Genomic DNA, 20,732 nt, shown 5'->3' on the forward strand with positions numbered 1-20,732 from the left:
CACCTGTCCAGCTGTTAAACACGGAGGTGGATGGATGATGCTTTGGGCTTTTCCAGCAAATTCTGGAAGCAAACATCACAGCATCTGTAAAAAAGCTAAAGATGAAGAGAGGATGGCTTCTACAACAGGACAATGATCCGTAACACACTTTCAAATCCACAATGAACCACCTCAAAAGGCACAAGCTGAAGGTTTTGCCACAGCCCTCACAATCTGTGATAGAGCTCAAAGAGCACTGCATGAAGACGGCCCAATAATCTAACAGAGCTACATGTAGAAGCCTTTTGCAGAATGAATGGGTGAAAATCCTCCAAACAAGAAGTTAAAGACTCTGAGCTGGATACAAAAAGTGTTTAGAAGCTGTGATACTGAGTACTGACCATGCAGGGTGGACAAACTTTTGCTTCAGGCTCTTTTACTTTGTTGTTATTTTGGAACGGTAAAAGATTGAAATTAAAAAGTCATCTTAAAATATTGAACATCTTTAACTTTCAGAGCAGTTCATCTGCTACTTAACTACTCACAGTAAAGACATTTTGCCAGCCGCTGTATATGGTCCACCTGGCAGCGTGTCAGCAACATCACTATCTCTGTTTTTACTGTTATATGTCTGTGTTTATCTGACCAGGAAGAACAACTGTATTCATTTGAGAGTTGACAGTAAATAACGTGGTCACACATGGCACATTTTTCAAAACAAAAGGAGCCTATAAAAAGAAAACACATGATGAACGTTCATGTTTTTCATTGTTGCATTCAACTAATGTCATAATGTAACCTGGAGATATTTCTGTGTTACTGTTATTTATTCAACAATAAAAGAATGTAGCATTTACTGTACTGTATGTGTCTCTGTGTGACAGTCAAGATGGCGCCATCCTGTGGCGACACTCTGCAACTTTGTTTGTTGGTGTTTGTTTTCGGTGTTGACAGCTTGTTCAGCTGTGAACAGATTTAGATTTTGCACATATTTGGATGACATAATCATACTCCTGCCATTTCTCTTTGGCTTTTCCTCTGACTGTCTTGGTAAAAAAATGAGCTCTATGCTCACCTACCTCAACTCTACACTCCATTTTTGTAAACAAAATGGAGCTTTGTTTTGATTACCCCAGCACTGTTAATGGGGGAAAACCTTTGAAGTGCTGCAGGTGCAGTGAGTGAAGGCGTCCATTGGTGGAATATGAACTGGAACCCCTTGATGACAATTTTTGACCTCTTTCACACCAAAGGAATCCCTGACAACAGAGAAATATTGTCTTTTTTTGCTGCAATGGCAGTGGGATCAAAATGTGTGGTTTTTGGGGTTTTTTAATATTGGAGTCAAAGGGAGGGGGGTGAGAGGGGGGCTGGAGGTGGGAGTAGGATCATGCCATCCAAACCCCCTTTGGTGGGGATCATTGGCCCATGTAGCCCTGTAATAAGCACCAACATGATCCACTGCAAAATTATTTTTGTGACCCAGACCCCCCCTTTTGTGTTTTTGCAACCCCAACAAACAGCACCCACATGTGTTTAAACTTGCCTGAAAGGGTTAAAATCTTGAAAACCATGGCAAAAGTGACTTTTAAGTTTAGCTAAGACCTAGAAAGGAGAAATAAATACAGAAAAGATTTGAAACAGTACTTCAAAAAACATGTTTTGGGCGAAGAATTAAAGGTGGACATTTTTGTCCACCTCTAAAAACAAAGGATCATGGATGTCGTTAAAACTGATAACAAACCCAAAAAATGGACTTGCATGTTGAAAGTTGGGACCTCCAGAGCTTACCCAAAAATACACCCCCTTGCCAAAAATCAACCCCCTCTGACCTTTCGTTTGACCGTGAGGAGTTTGGGAAGTTGGGGAGGTGGACAAAAATGTCCAGGGGTCATCCAAGGGTTAAAAAGCTTTGACACTACAGTCACATTCGCCCATTCACACACTGGTGGCTGAAGCTAATATTACAATACTGAGAATGCAAGGTTCACACGTTATCTAATCAAACCAGGAAGTTGGCAACAAATGAGCAACAATACTATTCTCTATTTTACAGTTTTATCTCTGTGTTTATCTGACTAGGAAGTACAACTGTATTTATCTGGGAATTGACAGTAAATAATGAGGACATGTGTGGCACATCTCTCAAAACAAAGGACAGCCTATAAAAGCAAAACAAATCATAAATGTAACCAGAGTAAACGAGTTTTAACTTAATACTGAGCTTTATAAAATGACTCGCATTCTGCAGCAATTCAAGGTTTTACCAAGATGATTTATATCAGACAAAATAAAAGACACAAAATTAAGAAAAAAAAAATGTCATGAAAATTAACTTGATCCCCCAAATCAGCCTGGTGTACATACAAGGGAAGAAAAAGACAAGTTACCTGTGGTGAATCATCAATAAACAACAGCATGTGTCATGATAAGATGTGCACATCGATATAACAGTGTGAAAACCCTTTTGAAAATTGGGGATTTTCCAAAAAACGTTGAATTAATTTACTTACAATTGAATTATTGTTAGTATAATTAATTGTCTACATGCCTAAATACACTGAGTTGCTGCTATGAGGCTAATTAGCTATTTGCATTAACAAGCAGTTGAACAGGTGTACCTAATAAAGTGGTCAGTACATGTGGTTTAAGCTGCATTACCAACTATAAAAAAACAGGCACTGCTGTTGGTTTATTGTGTGGAAATTGTTTTGAGTTCATTTAAAGTTGTAATTTTGTTTGAGTATGATAATATACACACTGGTACACCACAGTATCAGCTGACATGATCAGGGCCTCAAGGTGAGTCCTTTTCATAAATATGATCCAACGGAGTGTTCACTAAATGGAGTTTTACTCACTAAATTAAAAACAGGTTGCACCACACAAACAACTTCTTATAAAGAGATCAGCTGTTACTTAATATTTACAGCAACTATCAGGTGTTACTGTTGTTAGCTCGCTAGTATCTGACCTTTTGAGAGTGAAGACTGAAAGACAAAATGTGGAATCAGTCGACTCATTTTCTAAACAGTCATGGTCACACCAGAATTCAAACTGAATTCATCTGAACAAGGAAAACGTATGTAATTAATCTAAATGTCTTAACTCTGACATACAACGCAGTGAAACTGGTTTATTTTGAAAATGAATGAAAATCTAAAAGCGATTCAAGGTGATATATTTTGGTCTCAGATGGTTTCACTCTTCATTGTTTTTTTGTCTTTTCAGCATCAATATAACACGCCTGAGAATGCAAAGTTCACACATTATCTAATCAAACCAGGAAGTTGAGCATTATATGATCCAGCTGGCAGCAAATCAGCAACATTAATACTCTCTTATTTTACTGTTTTATCTTTGTGTTTATCTGAACAGGAAGTTCAACTGTATTTATTCGGGAATTGACAGTAACAATGCATGTGATACACGTGGCACATTTTTCAAAACAAATGACAGCCTATAAAAAAAAAAACAACCACATAATAAATGTAACCTGTAGTTTTAACTTTCAGCTATTACTGAGCTTTACAAAATAAACTATCAAAAGAATTTACTGGCAATGTGATGCAATTTGAAGTTTAAATATAAATATATATATATATATATATATATATATATATATATATATATATATATATATATACACACATATATATACATATATATATACATATATAAACACATACACACGCTCACCTGTTCAACTGCTCGTTAACACAAATAGCTATTCAGCCAATCACATGGCAGCAACTCAACGCATTTAGTCATGTAGACATGGTGAAGACGAGCTGCTGAAGTTCAAAGTGAGCAACAGAATGATGAAGAAAGGTGATTTAAGTGACTTTGAACGTGGCATGGTTGTTGGTGCCAGACGGGCTGGTCTGAGTATTTACTGGGATTTTCAGCACAACCATCTCTAGGGTTTATAGAGGATGGTCCCAAAAAGAGCAAATATCCAGTGAGCCAAAATGCCTTGTTGATGCCAGAGGTCAGAGGAGAATGGCCAGACTGGTTCAAGATGATAGAAAGGCAACAGGAAGTCAAATAAGCACTGGTTCCAACCAAGGTCTGCAGAAGACCATCTCTGAAGCAACAACACCTTGTCCAACCTTGAAGCAGATGGGCTACAGCAGCAGAAGACCACACCAGGTGCCACTCCTGTCAGCTAACAACAGGAAACTGAGGCTGCCTGTGTGAATTGTAGCCCTTCACTTCAGGCTGCTGCTGGTGGTGTAATGGTGTGGGGGAGATTTTCTTAGTACCAACTGAGCATGGTTTAAACACCACAGCCTACCTGAGTATTGTTGCTGACCGTGTCCATCCCTTTATGACCACAGTGTACCCATCTTCTGATGGCTACTTCCAGCAGGATAACGCACCATGTCACAAAGCTCACATCATCTCAAACATGACAATGAGTTCACTGTACTCCAATGGCCTCCACAGTCACCAGATCTCAGTCCAATAGAGCACCTTTGGGATGTGCTGGAACGGGAGATTCTCATCATGGATGTGCAGCCGACAAATCTGCAGCAACTGTGTGATGTCATCATGTCAATATGGACCAACATCTCTGAGGAATGTTTCCAGCACCTTGTTGAATCTATGACACCAAGAATTAAAAAGGGGGTCTAACCTGGTACCAGCAAGGTGTGCCTAATAAAGACAATAAGCACCAGACATCTTGATCTACTAACAAGGACAAAGACAATTCATCTGTGGTAAATCATCAGTAAACAACAGCATGTGCAATGATAAGATGTGCATATAAATATCCTTTTTCTTTGAAGCCTTTTAACTTGTTTATGCTATAATAGATTTTACTGCATATTTACTGTTACTGCTACTGCTGTTTGCATTCTGCATTAATTAAGGGTTTTAGCTCAAGTTTACTCAATACACACTTCAACATCATAAGAAGTTGTTGATCCCTGATCTAACAGCTGAAATCAGCCTTATCTACTAACAAGGACAAAGACAAGTCTTGTGTGGTAAATCATCAACAAACAGCAGCACGTGTCATGATAAGATGTGCACATAAATATCTCTGTGTGGTCCACATCAAATCATATTCATCAACACAACAGAAACAGCAGCTCCTCGTCTTCTTCTGGATTCATTCTTAAAGTCAAGGTATGTGTTTGTAGTTGAATAATGATGCTTTTAAATACACAGTTTGGAGGTTATTTAAGTTTTGTCTGCTCACTGTGCACTGACAGTTAAAACTACACACAGGTAGTTTATTATTTTCCACCAGTTATTCATCTTCTAACAGTTAATTTATTTTGACGCAGTTTGGATATCTAACTTCTAGATCAAAGATTGTTGTAGGTCTGGGATAAATTTCAGACAGTAATAATGATGACAGTGTTTATTCCTTCAGTGTAATTCTGGCATTGACTCTGTTGTCTGTCTCAACCAGAACAATGAAACACAGCTCAGTTCTGTTTTTGCTGCTCCTTCTGGGGACATGCTCGGCTTACACCTATCGTGAGTATGACCTGGCTCTATCTGTGATATCTTTGATATAAGACATATTTGAAAAAAATATTGTCCTTATTGTCAGCACATCCATAAAACAACCTTAAGCTAAATGTTAGAGTCAAGTCATTGAGTAATTTTGCAATTCACAATAATAATAGCTGATAATTCTTTTTAATAATCAATACATTATCTGACTCAGACTCAGTTTGTTATCATCTGCATAGCTGTGGTTAGAAAAACCATGTAAGGGAATAATAAGTTGGTATAGAGAAAAAAGAGGAGGGGTACCAGAACCAAACCTTGAGGTACCCCAGCACTGAGGTTACAGATCAACACATTCTCACCTGTCACATACTGGCGTTTGGTCATGGACTTTCCACGTCCACATACGGCGTGAAAGGTACTCTGGGTGTGTTGGTTGTTGACGTTCTGGGACGCTCTGTCAAGTTCTGCCTGTTACATCTATTGTCTTCCTTTAAAATGCACTTCTGTTTTCACAGGAAATGTAACGTTTACATATCCTTTTTTTGCCCCTCAAACAACTAACGCACATGATTGGGTTTAGGCAACAAAAACAAGTGGTTAGGTAAAAAGAATAGGTTGGGGTTTATAATCTAACAGAATACGAACACCGCTCTCCCTGGGGAGAGTCGGTGGTTGTTAGATCCATCCACCATCCCTCCCATCCACCCTGCTTGGACTTTCACCGCTTTAACTTTGATTCTTGTCCCGCTACATTTCCCCCTGACGCCGCCACACTCCATTAAACTATAACGGCAACTGGCTGCGTATCATACCGACGTTAAAGGATGGCTTCTTTCGTCAGTGTCTGACGCCACAAGTCACTGCTCAACCGCCATATTTCAACAACTTCAGAATGCCACCGGGTTGTACAGATTCTCTCCCGGTTACCCTGTGAGTGCGGTTGTTGCGTACGCTCAAATGTTTTAGAAAGATAAATGAAGAAGAGAGACAGGTCTGTAATTCTTTACATCAGAAGGGCGGAGTGTGTATCTTTTAAAAGAGGTTTGATAATTTACACACATTTTTCTATCGTACATTTTAATATGTATTTCAATTGTCTCATTTACAGAAAATGTGGCCTTGCGTGGAAAAGCGACCCAGTCAGACCGCACATCGCACGCATTTGGCGCTGCCTACAATGCTATTGATGGAAACCGTAACCCTATCTACGAGGCTGGATCATGCACCCTCACTGATAATCAGACCAACCCCTGGTGGAGAGTGGACCTGCTGGAGTCCTACATTGTCACCTCCATCATCATCTCCAACAGAGGAGACTGCTGTGCAGAGAGGCTCAACGGGGCAGAGATTCACATCGGCAACTCTTTACAAGACGACGGCGCTGCAAATCCAGTGTGAGTGAACGAAATGACCTAATGAACTGGCTAAAAGTTTTCCCCAGGAAAATTGTTTAGCAGACGTAAGCCACCAAGATCCTGATACTGCGTCTAATCTTCTTCTGTGAAGGTTTAATGTTGTATTTCATAAAAGGGTATTAGTTTTTTACAATTAAAGTGGAGGTGGTCCTTCCTTCAGGAAATGTGGCCCACCTCCAGGTCATCATAAGGTAGCTAAAATTTAGGAGCACTTTTTGCCTTTTTTGGGGGGTAAATTGGGGCAAACATTGTGACAGTTTTAACTTTGTCGACAAAAACTATGACGAAAATTTATCAACTACTTTTTTTTACTTAATGAATAAAAAAGACGATGACGAGCTAAATAAAGTAATAATAAAATCGGAGGATAACAGCTAGCCGTATTTTTCCATACACTTGAAATGCACGGAACCCACATTTTGAAAATGTAATAAAACTCTGCTTATGCATTTCAAAAACGTCAGAACGGCTCATCCGTCGTAACTGACCACGGTGAGAAATGATGCTATAAAAGCGTAGTAAATTATGTCTTTTATTTATTTATTTATTTTTTTTAAAAAAAAAAGATATTTTGGGAGGCATTTTTAAGCCTTTAATCGATAGGACAGACTAGTGTGAAGGGGGGAGAGAGAGGAGTGACATGCAGCAAAGAGCCACAGGCTGAAGTCGAACCCGGGCTGCTGCGGCAACAGCCTTGTACATGGGGCGCCTGCTCTACCACTAAGCCACCGACGCCCCAAATTAAGTCAGTTTTGTGTGCTGCAGCTTCAGGGCACTTGGATTACGACAGACGAGCTGTTCTGACGATTTTGAAATGCATTAGTGGATTTATTACATTTTCAAAATGTTGGTTCCATGCACTTAAAATGTAGCTGTTATCCTCCCTGATACCCTGAATGAGTTTTGTGGATTAAAAAACTACACTGGACTTGGCATATGCCTGTTCATTTCCTGAAACATAAAGTGCAACTGGACACCAACAATGCAATCAAATAACTGTTTTAGTTGCATATGTTTTTAATTTGATGACTAAGCTGTGTTCACACTATGAGCGACATAAAAACAGTGTGACCTGCCACATAATCGTCATCTAAAGTTTGAATTTGTTAAAAAAAAATCTTTGTTTTTGATCAATTTCTGAGCTCCATTTTAACATCACATTTCACCGCCCCATTACTGTATGTCCCTGTGAAAACTGCAATGCACATAAAGTTAGCATAGTGTCCGCTAACTAAATAAATAACACAACAGCTACAGACAAACACATGACTGGCTGATGTTTCACCGTGACATTTGCATGATGAAAAAAGTTGAGGACAGCTCAACTTTGACTTGTAACGCGTCACGCCTGTCCACAGCGTCAGTGTTCTTACTTCCTATTGCTTAACACCATCTCTCCTTCTCTTCCAGGGCTGCAGTAATTAATCACATCCCAGTTGGCAGGTCTTTGAAAATTACCTTTACCAGGCGTGTGGAGGGACGTTATGTGACTGTGTTTCTGCCTGGTTTAAGAAAGATCCTTTCACTCTGCGAGGTGGAAGTCTACGGATATCGTGCTCCAACTGGTGAGAACTGAATCTGTGGGTGAAGCCACACAGTGTGTGATTTTCTCGGTGATGCACCAGACCAACTGTGCATTCCAATACCCATACTACCATACTATATAGTATGCCAGAAAATGATTAGTATGTCCTTCATGCGATGCCATTGGGCCCAAAAATACTTTTCCTATAGATTTACATCGGAAAAGAGACATCTGTGAATCAGTGGACACAGTTTTTTAAAGATCACAAATGGGATTTGATCAATTTGGTCTGATAACATTTTGAAAGTCTAGAGGAGCTGCACAATTAAATCATATTATCCTCATTCAAGTTAGCAGAGCGCTAGACTCATAAGTCAGTCTTTAGACGTTTTGCATAACTAAAGACTGATGTCTTTCTCCCTGATTTTGTGTTTAGATGGGCGGATACAATTTCAGAGTTAAAAAAAACTCCCTATGTTGCAGAACCAATAGTAAACACTTTAGAAAGGAGTGTCCCCAGACTCTCAGAAGGCGGAGATCTCTGATTGTCTGGTGGTGAGACCAGCGGAGCGCTAAACAGGAAGTTAGCCGCTTAGCTATGAGCACCATGGTACAGAAGACCTGGGTAATTTCATGCTGTGGAAATCAAGCTTTTTTGGCTTCATGCACCACTGTGCAACTTCCACTGGAATGAACGTGGCCCCGCCTCTAAGGTTGTATCCAGTTCTCTTTGTACATCCATGGAAATTTGGGCTTCACTTTTTGTACAGTGGGGGTTAAGTGAGACATGCTTGTCCATGGAGTCTAGAGGCATCCTGTCTTACTGCAGTTTCTTCTTAAGGAAAGGGCAACGGTGTGCAAATAGTTTTAATTTCAGTCTCAACACATTCACAGATTGGGACCTCTTTGTTTTGCAGAGAGCATCAAGGAAACCATATATCAGTGCTGATGTTTTTAACTGTGTTCTGTCTGCAGGAGAGAATCTGGCGCTCTACGGAAAAGCCTCACAGTCATCACTGCATTCTATCGGCATTGCAAATAATGCTATAGATGGGAATCGTAACACCCTCTGGAGCCAGGCTTCCTGCAGTCACACAGGCAACGACTTAAACCCCTGGTGGCGAGTGGACCTGGGCAAAACCCACAAAGTGTTTACTGTTAACATCACCAATTACGGAGATGCTGGCAGGCAACTTGAAGGAGCTGAGATCCGAATTGGAGATTCTCCTGAAAACAATGGCAACAACAATCCCAGGTAGTTTAATGTGAATTCATTAAAATACTACTGCAGCTAAGAGTTTGTGATTATTGGTTATCTGCTTTTGGAACAAAAGAATTATCCTTATTATAATGAGCAGTAACTTATATTTATCAAAACAGTACAGTATGAATTCAACTGATCACTCAACGACTTGACAAACGATTTTCTCTTTCTGCTAGGTGCACTGTGATCTCAAGGGTCCCTCCAAGTTTCACAGAAACCTTCCACTGTGACGGGATGGACGGACGCTACGTTAACATCGTCATTCCTGGAAGAACCAACCACTTGATCCTGTGTGAGGTGGAGGTGTACGGTTCCAGACTGGATTAGGTATCCCTTTAAATCTACACCTCAGTTTCAATAAAAAACATTATAATCTTTAGATAAATAATCTCAGGACATTTTGTGTAAGACAACCTTGGTTTTAGCTTGGTGTACCTAATAAACTGGCAACTGGGCGGTAGCTATTTTTTCATACTGTCATACCTTTTTGACATTTGGCATTTAACCTACAGTGACACCCTCCTGAGACCAGAGCTTTAGTTATTTAGCTATGTAGTATAAGAAGGACCTGACAAGCATAGAAATTAAGCATCTTCTTTGAACAGGAAGTGGCTTTTGATAAACAAAAACAAAACAAAAACAAAGGAACAAAAAAAAAAAAAAAACCTTGTCCACTTTAGTTTTGGGATTGGCTGCAGACTGACTTGGCAGAGATGTGTGTTGTGCTCTTGCTACCACTACACGGCACAGAAAAGTGTCCACAGACGAGGACAACAGATTTAATAAACCCAAAATGTAATGTCCTTGTGTGAGGACGCAGGGTCGCAGGAGGTTGTTGTGATTATATTTGTATGACATTTTGTCTGAACTTTGTACTTTTGTATTTGTTTGAATCATATTTTATTTTGTAAAGCTCTTGAGTTTTTTTTTTTTTTTACCTAAGTGAAGATTTGATTTCTAATAATCAACTTTTTTGTACTGTCACAGCCTGCAGATAAATATTATGTCACATTGCTGAAATAAATCAAAACTATATATAAAAAAAACAGCCTGCAGTACCTTTGCATTCACTTCACATGGAACAGTTTGTAACATGTATGACCTGCTGTTGACCTTTAGAGGTGCTGATAGGTGTATTTTTTTTTTTTTTTAATTTCAGGAGAGCCAGACTCGCTGTTTCCCCCAGCTTCCAGTATTGCTTAGCTAGATATCCAAGGTGCAGCCTCATACTTACAGTGTCGTACACATGCTGCATTCTTTGCACCTTCTAATTCTTTCTTTTTGATGTAGACGCACGGCAGGCGAGCTCAATGCCAGAGCGACGGCATCACAGTATGCATGCCTTCCTGAGCACCTTTTTTTTAGGGCGTGATTGGAAATATTCTCCAAATGCTGGATGACAGTGAGTTAATGAAATGCTACAGATTAGATTGTGCTGAAATCATATTTGTGGTTGATCTCATCAGGGTTACGCACACATTTCCCACACAACACATTAATGCTATAACGCCAGGAATAAAATGATCACATTATTGAGATATTAAAAAAACTGGAAAAATCCAACAGTGCAGCAGTGATGACCTGGGTCTGTCTCAACCTTCCATCAGCAGTGATCACACTAACAATGACAACACTTTCACAGTCAGCAATTCATCTCTACCGGGTGTGGACACCTTACAGGCTCACAAAGGGGCGTGTCTGTGACAACCAATCACATCTGTTAAAAGAATGCATCACACCTAGCGATGGGGTCAACCATACTTCCTCACTAAAGTGAAAGTTTCTGTCCCATCCCTTGCTCAGAGTTGGTCTGAGAACTTTCTAGCTAGGACTCCTTACTGATTTTTTTTAGCTTAAGTTAGGAGCTCTATGAGTCAATATTCTCAGAATATTTGTGAATACAGCCCCTGGTCTGCACTCAGGATTTCATCTAAGTAGGCTGGTGCTTGTTTAGTCTCGCGTAACCAGCCTCCCTTACTTCGGAATGGGAGTCTGGGGACATTCGTCTTTCGTTTTGTAATAGAAATGGGCGGGGATATCCAGACCACGTGACGGCGTTGCCATAGGTACGGCACGTGTGTTACATGTAACAGAGTTGCAGCTCTGCAATAAAGCTGAATCAAATGAAATCGTATCCATTTTAATCTCTTCTTGCGATGCACTGAACACTTCCTTTTCTGTTGTACTACGGACAACAATTCGGGGAACAGCAAAAGGCAGGTGTAGTAAGGCAAAGCTACTCAGCCGTTGGTCGAGGAAGTACACGGATTTGGATCCAATCACATCACTGTTGCTGGGAGCCAGCACTAGTTCTATTACAGCTTTCCTATGGGAATGTCCACAGACGACAGAGTCAGCCAGCGTGCTGATGTCATCAGCTTCTGTGCAAGAGACTAGTGTTTGTTATGGTTGCTTTGCAACTTCAAACGCAACCTGCTTTTGCGCTGTTGAAAGTTGGCACACAATAGGAACAAGAGTCGCACACAGCGCCCGACCTCATGATTTCCGGGTGGTTAGAGATGCGTCATGTGTCAGCATGCAGCATGTTATGGCCCCTACAGGTCCTGAGTGTAGGATTTAGTGGCATCTAGTGGTGAGGTTGCAGACACTTCTGATACACGTTATTTTCAACTAAGATCCTTTCTTATAGCAACTTTGGGACCTAAAATGACTTTAACTGTGCTTAGTGATGTAGAGAAGCTGCTTCATGAAGGAAATGTACCTGGGTTCATTTCAAAAGTGTATGATCTGTTAATGGAAGGAGCTTCAAAAGTGGGGTTGCATAAATCTAGAGAGATGAGAATCTGACTTGGATATAACAATAGATGCAGAGCATTGGTCAGAGTTATGTCAAAAGAGTTTGTCTGACACTATTAATGATAGATAACTCTATATAACGCTACAAAGATTGCATAAATATAAACCTGAGTTACCAGACAGATGTTTTAGATGTGGTATAGATGAGGGCTCGTTTTTGCATTGCACCTGGTCATGTACAAAGCTCAAAATATTTTGGCACGACTTTAGTGAAGTCATGACAAAACATGCAGGATTTGCTTTTCACTGGACCCACAGACTTGCCTACTGGAGCCATGTTTGTGTGTGTGTTCTGTATGTTTTGTTAAATTGAAAAAAATATATATTAAAAAAAAACAACAAAAAACAACAACTTCTGATACACAGACTGGACTGGTTTGCTTCATCAAAAAAAGTCTCTAGTAATCCTTTTATGATTTTTGACATCTTGTTCATGGCTGACCAAGCAAAGAGCACAGACAGCAGAGATCAGATCAGTCAATGTAACACACTTTTATTGTTATCTTTTCAGGATACATGATAGCACTGGTTGATTGTACATTTAACAACATAAACACAAACTTTTATTGTGTGTTTTCCTTTTATACGCTGCATTTTGAAAAACCTGCCACGTTTACTCGCTGTTGACGGTCAATTCTCAGATAAATACAGCTGTACTTTTCCTGTCAGAAGGAAGCGTGCATCTACTTATGGATGAGAGGCTCGAGCCTGTGACAGCACAAGATGTAAAGATTAATGGCGCCCCCCTCGGCTGAGCTTTAACGTTAGCTAGCTCAGTGGTGCCCAGTGATACGGTTGGTGGGTGCAGTTCGATAGAGAGAAAATAGCCCCTACATGAAACTGCTCACAACAAGGTCTGTGGATTATTTTGAGTAACTGGGTCATGATTTCTGAAAAGAGACATTGCTGCTGTATTTTTGGCACTCTGAGCACCACAAGACAAGTGCCATCTAGTTCCATTATATTTGAGAGAAGACAGACATCTCTACGACATATCTCCAACACTGCAGGTAAGAGGAAAAATATATGTTTGTATTTTGGGGATGAATGATGAGTCTATACAAGACCAATATAATAAGTAACTGTCCTTATCAGCTTTAAACTTCCTCAGAGCTAATCCAGTCTGGAGCCGTACACCTCCACCTCACACAGGGTCAAGTACTCGGCTCTTCCAGGAATGACGATGTTGATGTAGCGGCCGTTCATCCCATTACACTGGAAGGTGTGGGTGAAACCTCCGGGGATGCTTGAGATCACAGCACACCTAGCAGGAAAAGAAATCAGTTTGTGAACACATCAAATGATCATTTAAATAAACGGCTAAATCTTCTAAATAATTTGATAAATTTAAGTCACTGGTAAAACATGCCAAACTTATACTGTATTCTATATTTGGATTTTTTTTTTTAATTGGGCATAAATGTGTTTCAGAGAAACCCAAATAAAGATATTCAATAATCACAAAGTTTAGGTTACTGTAGTATTCCAATTAATGGACATTAAACTACCTGGGATTGTTGTTGCCGTTGTTTTCAAGAGAATCTCCAATTCGGATCTCAGCTCCATTAAGTCGTTGTGGGACAGAATCGACAGTGTTGGTTACGTTAACAGAAAACACTTTATGAGTTTTGCCCAGGTCCAGTCGCCACCAGGGGTTGAAGTCGGCCTTTGTGTGAGTACAAGAACCCTGGTTCCAGTACCCAATACGATTCCCATCAATAGCTAAATATGCAATGCCTGTAGAATACAAAGACGACTGTGTGGCTTTTCCCTGGAGCGCCAGATTCTCTCCTGCAGACAGAACACATTTAAAAGCATCAGCACTGATAATAAGTTTTCCTTTCCTTCCAAATAGATTGGACTTTGCAAAGGAGCGATTCATCACCAACAAGACGTGCACGCATTCTGCCTGTTTTCTTTGTTCAAATGACTGCAGTTCACACTCTGGTGTGACTGCGGCAGTATGGAAAATGAGGCGGAGGCATTACAAATCACAGAAAATCAGAAAATCTTAAAATCAATTCTAAATGTAGCAGGAAGTCAGCGCAGAGCAGCTCAGACTGGCCTGATGTGCTCTCTTCTCTTGGTAGTGTCACAGGACACGATGTCAAGCTCAGCTCACATCCCAGCTACATCAGCTGATCTCAAACAGCCTAATCAACTGATGGAGCAGCTGACTGATGGAAGGGAGTCAGCTGATACATCACATGATTCCTTTCTATACAACCACTTGGCAAATCTCATTCAGGGCGCCCTATTTAAACTGCTCTGGCCTGTGTACTGTTGCTGCTTCCTCTGCAAGCTGCTTTGCAACCCAACTCCACCCCAGCTCCTCCTTTTCATGCTGTGTCTGACTTATCAGTGTCACTTCTGTTTGTCATTGATGCTGCTCTGTTCTGTTCCTGGGGGTCTTTGCTGCTGCTCTCCCTGCCTTAGTCTTTCCTTGTGGGCGCAAGGAAGGGCAGAGAGGTGTGCTCTCTGCACCTTAGGCTTTCTGCATAGGCCTAGGAAAGGCAGAAGGCCCCAGAACAGAGCCATACTACCAAATATAATACTACAAATGAAAATAAAGTTTGCTTTGACTAAAGTGGTCCTGACTGAAATGCAGCTCAAACTCTGGTCTGGTGCATCATCTAAAAAAAGTCACATCTTGTGTGGCTTCAGCCATATAATCAGTTCTCACCGGTTGGAGCGCGGTATCCGTAGACTTCCACTTCACAGAGCATAAGGACCCTTCTTAAACCAGGCAGAACCACAGTCACATAACGTCCCTCCACAAGGCTGGTTAGAGTCATTTTTAAGGACCTGCCTGCTGGGATATGAGGAATTACACCAGCCCTAAAAGAGAAAGAGAGCAGAAATTAAGGGTTATATTTCTACATGAATTAACAAAGGTTAAGTTAATCACACATTCACTCTGCTCGGCGCTCTGCTGCTCTGGAAGTGCGGTGCTGTGGATAACTGAACGGTACATTCAGACAGCGCTCCGAATTTATGAACAGTCCGGTTTGTGTCAGAGTCGCTTGGGCACTTGGAATGAGTATTTCTGAATGCAACACTCACATCATCTTCCTCCAGCATCTAGAACAAGCCAAAAGCTGCCAACATACGAAGGCATATTTTTGACGTCGTTGGTCGATAGCAATAAGAAATAATACCAACACTTAACCTGCCAGAGAAAGAATACAGGCAGTATTTCACACAGCACATGTCACATGTTCAAGTGCAGCTATAATTCAGTCCATCATCCACAAGCTAACAGATCATAAGATGAGCTGCGTCAGGATCTTGGTGGTTTACATCTGCTAAACAATTTCCCCTGTATTTAATATGTCATTTTGTTCACTCACACTGGGTTTGCAGCACCGTTGTCTTGTAAAGAGTTGCCGATGTGAATCTCTGCCCCGTTGAGCTTCTCTGCACAGCAGTCCCCTCTGTTGGTGACGACTATGGAGGTGACGATGTAGGACTCCAGCAGGTCCACTCTCCACCAGGGGTTGGCCTGTTCCACAGTGTGGGTGCATGAGCCAGAGTGGAAATTAGATTCACGGTTTCCATCAATGGCACTGCTAGCAGCTCCAAATGCATGCACATAACGGTTTGACTGCGTCGCTTTTCCACGCAAGGCCACGTTTTCTAGGATTGAGACAGATGGAATTCATTTAAAACGTTATAATGGAAGATTTTCTGTGAATTTTTAAATTTAAATCAGTGCCTCAACTAATAACTTAACTCCCTGAGCAGTGTTGTCATGATACTGAAATTTCTAACTATGATTCAATACCTTGAAAAATATCGATATTTGATACCACAGGGAAGAATTGACACTGAGGATATAAAATATAATGTTTTATGAAAAGATTTATAGAGTGCTGCAGGGATAGAGCACTTAAGTGTGCACAGTGTGGCATTGTTTCTTTGTTGCCTGTTCCAAATAAATAATAAATGTAGAAAGTGAATGTGTATGTACAGCAGCTGATATTTAGACACTTGATACGATCAGCTCCATAGTTAGATTCATGGTTTCCATCAATAGCATTGTAGGCAATTCCAAAAAAAACTCCAAACCAGTCTGACTGGGTTGCTTTGCCACGCAAGGCCACATTTTCTGTGAATCAGAAAGTCTCTTTAACAGTCGCTTTACACATCAAGTAGTTACAGAGCAACATTATCAGTCATTCAGAGTTGTGAGTCCACATGATGACTGTAACCTTTCATTCATGTGGTGTCTGAATAATCAACGTTGTGACCTTGATGAGTTAGAAAAGTTATGTATTAGTTATTTGACAGCAATCAGTATCTAGCACCCAAAACATTGAGGCAGAGGGTACTGTCTGTAGCTCTGGTTGAGGGTGAGAGGCTGTCAGCGGATAAACAGAGATCTGTGTGGGTACATGAGACCCTAAAAAAGAGGCTGGATCACGGGGAGTACCACCAGTTGGTCCTGGAGCTTCTCCTCCATGATGGACATTTCCAGGCAGATTTTAGGATGACTACGGGGCAGTTTGACAACCTGTTGTCAGGTATCCAGCAACCACTACCACCAGTTTCTCCTCCACTGTTTACCAACTGTAAGCTTGTTGTCATGACCACCACAGAAGGCCCGCCTCTCAAATCATCTGATTGGACAATGGGGAAAAAGCAGAGATGACGTTAGGCTCTTTTTTGCTTTGAGTTGAAGTTTTTTCAACTTGTGAGAGCACTCTGGCAAAAACGGCATGTGCCTAGAGTGCAGAAACGTGAGGCGTGTAGTAATGCAAAAAACTGTGAGTAAAAAGCTTCATTCTCATAATTTTTTTTTTTTTTTTACAAAGAGCCGTCTCCAGCTGCTGAAACACTTTCTGTGTGATCTAAGTTAGTTAAAACAATATTTTTTGTAGTTTTAGGGGATGTACTGGTGCAGCAACAAGTCTGGGAGAAAATCATTTTGTAATTTACATCTTCAAACTGTTATCAACATGTTGTTTAAATGCTCTGAGCAATAAAATCCAACACTTCTCCGTTGTAGCGTCCATGTTGTTTCTAAATTACAGCTTAAAGCTCATGAACACACTGAAGTCAGAAGAACGACTTCCCAGCCTGGGAAATGGGCCCATCTAAAGAGCACATGAATCCAGCATGAGTCCAATGTTCACTCGCTTTGAGCTGCTTTTGCTCTCCAACAACTCCTGAAGGAAATATGACTCTTGGGCGCTAAATGTTTCACTATGTTCACCAGTTAGTCTGAAACTGCGTCTGCCTGCTGAAGCTGAAAATGACACTATGAGAGCAGTAAAGCCAAAAAGAGCTGCAGAATCATTTGATAATTCTTAGTAGGTCAATTATGACGAAGATCCCTTTCACACTGTCATTATAAAGATAGTGCTGCTGGTAATAGTTCATCTCTTTTCATACCATTGTATGTTTAAAGTTTTCACTCAACACAAACAAATCTTGCAGAAACTCTTGGTGTGCAGACCGTGCACTGGTGTGATGCCACAAAATCCTGTTTGTACATCCACGTCTTAAACTGAGATTTGAACTGAGAGGTGAGCTCAGAGAAACTTTCCCTGCTCAGCAGACGAACGTGAACGCAGCCTTCTAGTGTTAAATACATCACTCTGCACAGTGAGGCTCAAACATACAGGTGAAGTAATGATAAGGAAAATACTTCTGAGCGGAGGGGAATTTTAATGTTTCGTAACAAAGATATCACAGATAGAGCCAGGTCATACTCACGATAGGTGTAAGCCGAGCACGTCCCCAGAAGGAGCAGCAAAAACGGAATTGAGCTGTGTTTCATTGTTCTGGTTGAGACAGACAACAGAGTCAATGCCAGAATTACACTGAAGGAATAAACACTGTCATCATTATTACTGTCTGAAATTTATCCCAGACCTACAACAATCTTTGATCTAGAAGTTAGATATCCAAACTGCATCAAAATAAAATAACTGTTATAAGAAGAATAACTGGTGGAAAATAATAAATTACCTGTGTGTAGTTTTAACCTTTAACCTCCAAACTGTGCATTTAAAAGCATCATTATTCAACTACAAACACATACCTTGACTTTCAGAATGAATCCAGAAGAAGACGAGGAGCTGCTGTTTCTGTTGTGTTGATGAATATGATTTGATGTGGACCACACAGAGATATTTATGTGCACATCTTATCATGACACCTGCTGTTGTTTATTGATGATTTACCACACAAGACTTGTCTTTGTCTGGGTACATAGATAAGGCTGATTTCAGCTGTTAGATCAGGGATCAACAACTTTTTATGAAGTGTGTATTGCATAAACTTGAGCTTAGCTAAAACCCTTAATTAATGCAGAATGCAAACACAAGTAAATATACAGTTTATGCCAGTATAGCACAAAGAAGTTAAAAGGCTTAAAAAAAAAAGCCGAAGGAAATTTTCTTAGTGTCCAGAAACTCTAAGGAAAGACCAAAATCAATCATTGTCAGTGTATCCAGAGCGTAAGTAGCTCATTATCAGCTCAAAGAGGTCTTTATTTGTCAAAACTACATTAACAAAATCCGGTTATGTAAAATGAACTCTGAATGTGTTTTTCTTTTACAGGCTGCCTTTAAAAGAAAAAAAAAAAGTGCCCTGTGTACTCGCTGTTAGCGTCAGTTCCCGAAAAAATACAGTTGTACTTCCTGGTCAGATCAACACAGAGATGAAACAGTAATATTAAAGATAGTGATGTTGCAGATTTGCTGCCAGGTGGATCATATAACGCTCAACTCCCTGGTCTGATTAGATAATGTGTGAACTTTGCATTCTCAGGGATGTTATTGTGATGCTGGAAAGACGATGAGTGAAACTACATGAAGACAAAGGAGGAGATGAAAGATCCAATATAATCAAATTTTCATACGACATAATATTATCCAGAAATCCAATGACAAGACCAAAATCAACGATGAATTCAACCTAATAAGTTTGTGTGTGTAAAGCATGATAACTCTTAGTCCTCTGTACCACTGAGCTCCACTGTTACACAAAAAGTGTTCATCAATGAGCCACACTGTTGCACTGGGTCACATCCCTTCATCATCATGAACACACACACTCAAGTTGCGATTCATAATTTCTAACGTGAAATCGTTCCTACGTTACTAGTAACTACAACAGACTGTAAAGACAATGGACATAGTTACCGTGATGTCACCCATTGGTTTGTGAACTCCTGTCTGAAGCCTTGAATTCAGCATTTCAGCCGTCGCCATCTTGTGTTTTTGGCGCCAGCGGTGACCACATGTGGGCGAGAGGCTGGAGCTGTGGAGGAATGAGAGGTGGAGGTGAGTGAGAAGCACAGGACACTTTCCCCTGACTGTCTGTCTCTCAAAACAGCCCGTCTTTAATTATGCACAACTTTAAGCCTTAATAAAATGTAAACAGGTGAGTAAGACAAAAATTCAGCCCGGATACAGTTGTCATGAATGTTAAACTCAGCGACGGAGACCAGCACCAGGCTGAAAACATGTTTATTTCTGCTGTGAAGTTGGGCATTTTAACACAGAGGTCTACGGGGATTGACTGGCTTCTGGAGCCAGCCTCAAGTACATGGACGGTAAATGGACCTGCACTTGTTTGGCACCTTTATAGTCATTCGACCACTCAAAGCGCTTTTTACACTACAAGTCACATCACACCCATTCACACACATTTATACACTGGTGGCTGAACAACAGTGCAAGGTGCCACCTGCTACTCGTTTTTTTTAAAACACGCACACACTGATGCAACAGCCATAGGGAGCAGTTTGGGGTTCAGTATTTTGCTCAAGGATACTTCGACATGCAGACTGGAGGAGCCGGGAATCGAACCACCGATCTTCCAATTGGAGGATGACCCACGACCTGCACTGCCTCTGAGCCACAGCTGCCCTCAAGTGGCCATTAGTGGAACTGCAGTTGTTGGCATTTTTCCGTGTTGGCTTCATTTTTCAGCCCTGAAGGTTGCCGATTGGTGACTACCAGCTAGGTTTAAACTTATTTACTTAATCGGGTTGCACCATTAAGACTTAAGGGTTTTATACATTTACATGAATGCAATGAAAGGGGTGAGAAGGAGTGCGGCAGCTGGTGCCATACATTATCAATAGCACCTTTAAGAAGCTCTTAGCAAGTAAAGACTTCTGGAATGTGTAAATCTGTTGTGTGATCCAATCGAGAGCAAACACAAAGATGGTGTAAACACAAAGTGCACTACATTACAGAGGGAAACACTGTTCTTTTTACTGAATTACATTTATTAAAACATCTTT

General features: G+C 40.6%; 2 protein-coding genes across 2 annotated transcripts in view; one reads left to right on the forward strand and one right to left on the reverse strand.

The window, feature by feature from the left end:
* The first annotated feature begins 5,002 nt into the window (after positions 1-5,002).
* The window catches only part of LOC117266005 (uncharacterized), a 30,928-nt gene continuing 15,198 nt past the window's right edge, over positions 5,003-20,732 (forward strand). Inside the window, exons 1-6 of the mRNA XM_033640912.2 lie at positions 5,003-5,115; positions 5,405-5,472; positions 6,560-6,845; positions 8,277-8,431; positions 9,367-9,646; positions 9,832-9,979. Coding sequence (XP_033496803.2) covers positions 5,409-5,472; positions 6,560-6,845; positions 8,277-8,431; positions 9,367-9,646; positions 9,832-9,979 — 933 coding nt within the window. The 5' untranslated portion in view covers positions 5,003-5,115; positions 5,405-5,408. The remainder of the gene's footprint in view (positions 5,116-5,404; positions 5,473-6,559; positions 6,846-8,276; positions 8,432-9,366; positions 9,647-9,831; positions 9,980-20,732) is intronic.
* Positions 12,941-18,648, reverse strand: LOC117266009 (fucolectin-1-like). Its single transcript, XM_033640924.2, has 6 exons — positions 18,519-18,648; positions 18,191-18,258; positions 15,823-16,108; positions 15,156-15,310; positions 13,981-14,263; positions 12,941-13,736 (listed from the first exon to the last, which is right to left on the reverse strand). Exons 2-6 carry the CDS (start codon positions 18,252-18,254, stop codon positions 13,586-13,588), a joined length of 939 nt encoding a protein of 312 aa, XP_033496815.2. The 5' UTR covers positions 18,255-18,258; positions 18,519-18,648; the 3' UTR covers positions 12,941-13,585.

This window comes from Epinephelus lanceolatus, chromosome 10, assembly GCF_041903045.1.
Source record: "Epinephelus lanceolatus isolate andai-2023 chromosome 10, ASM4190304v1, whole genome shotgun sequence".
In the NCBI taxonomy this organism is placed as follows: domain Eukaryota; kingdom Metazoa; phylum Chordata; class Actinopteri; order Perciformes; family Serranidae; genus Epinephelus; species Epinephelus lanceolatus.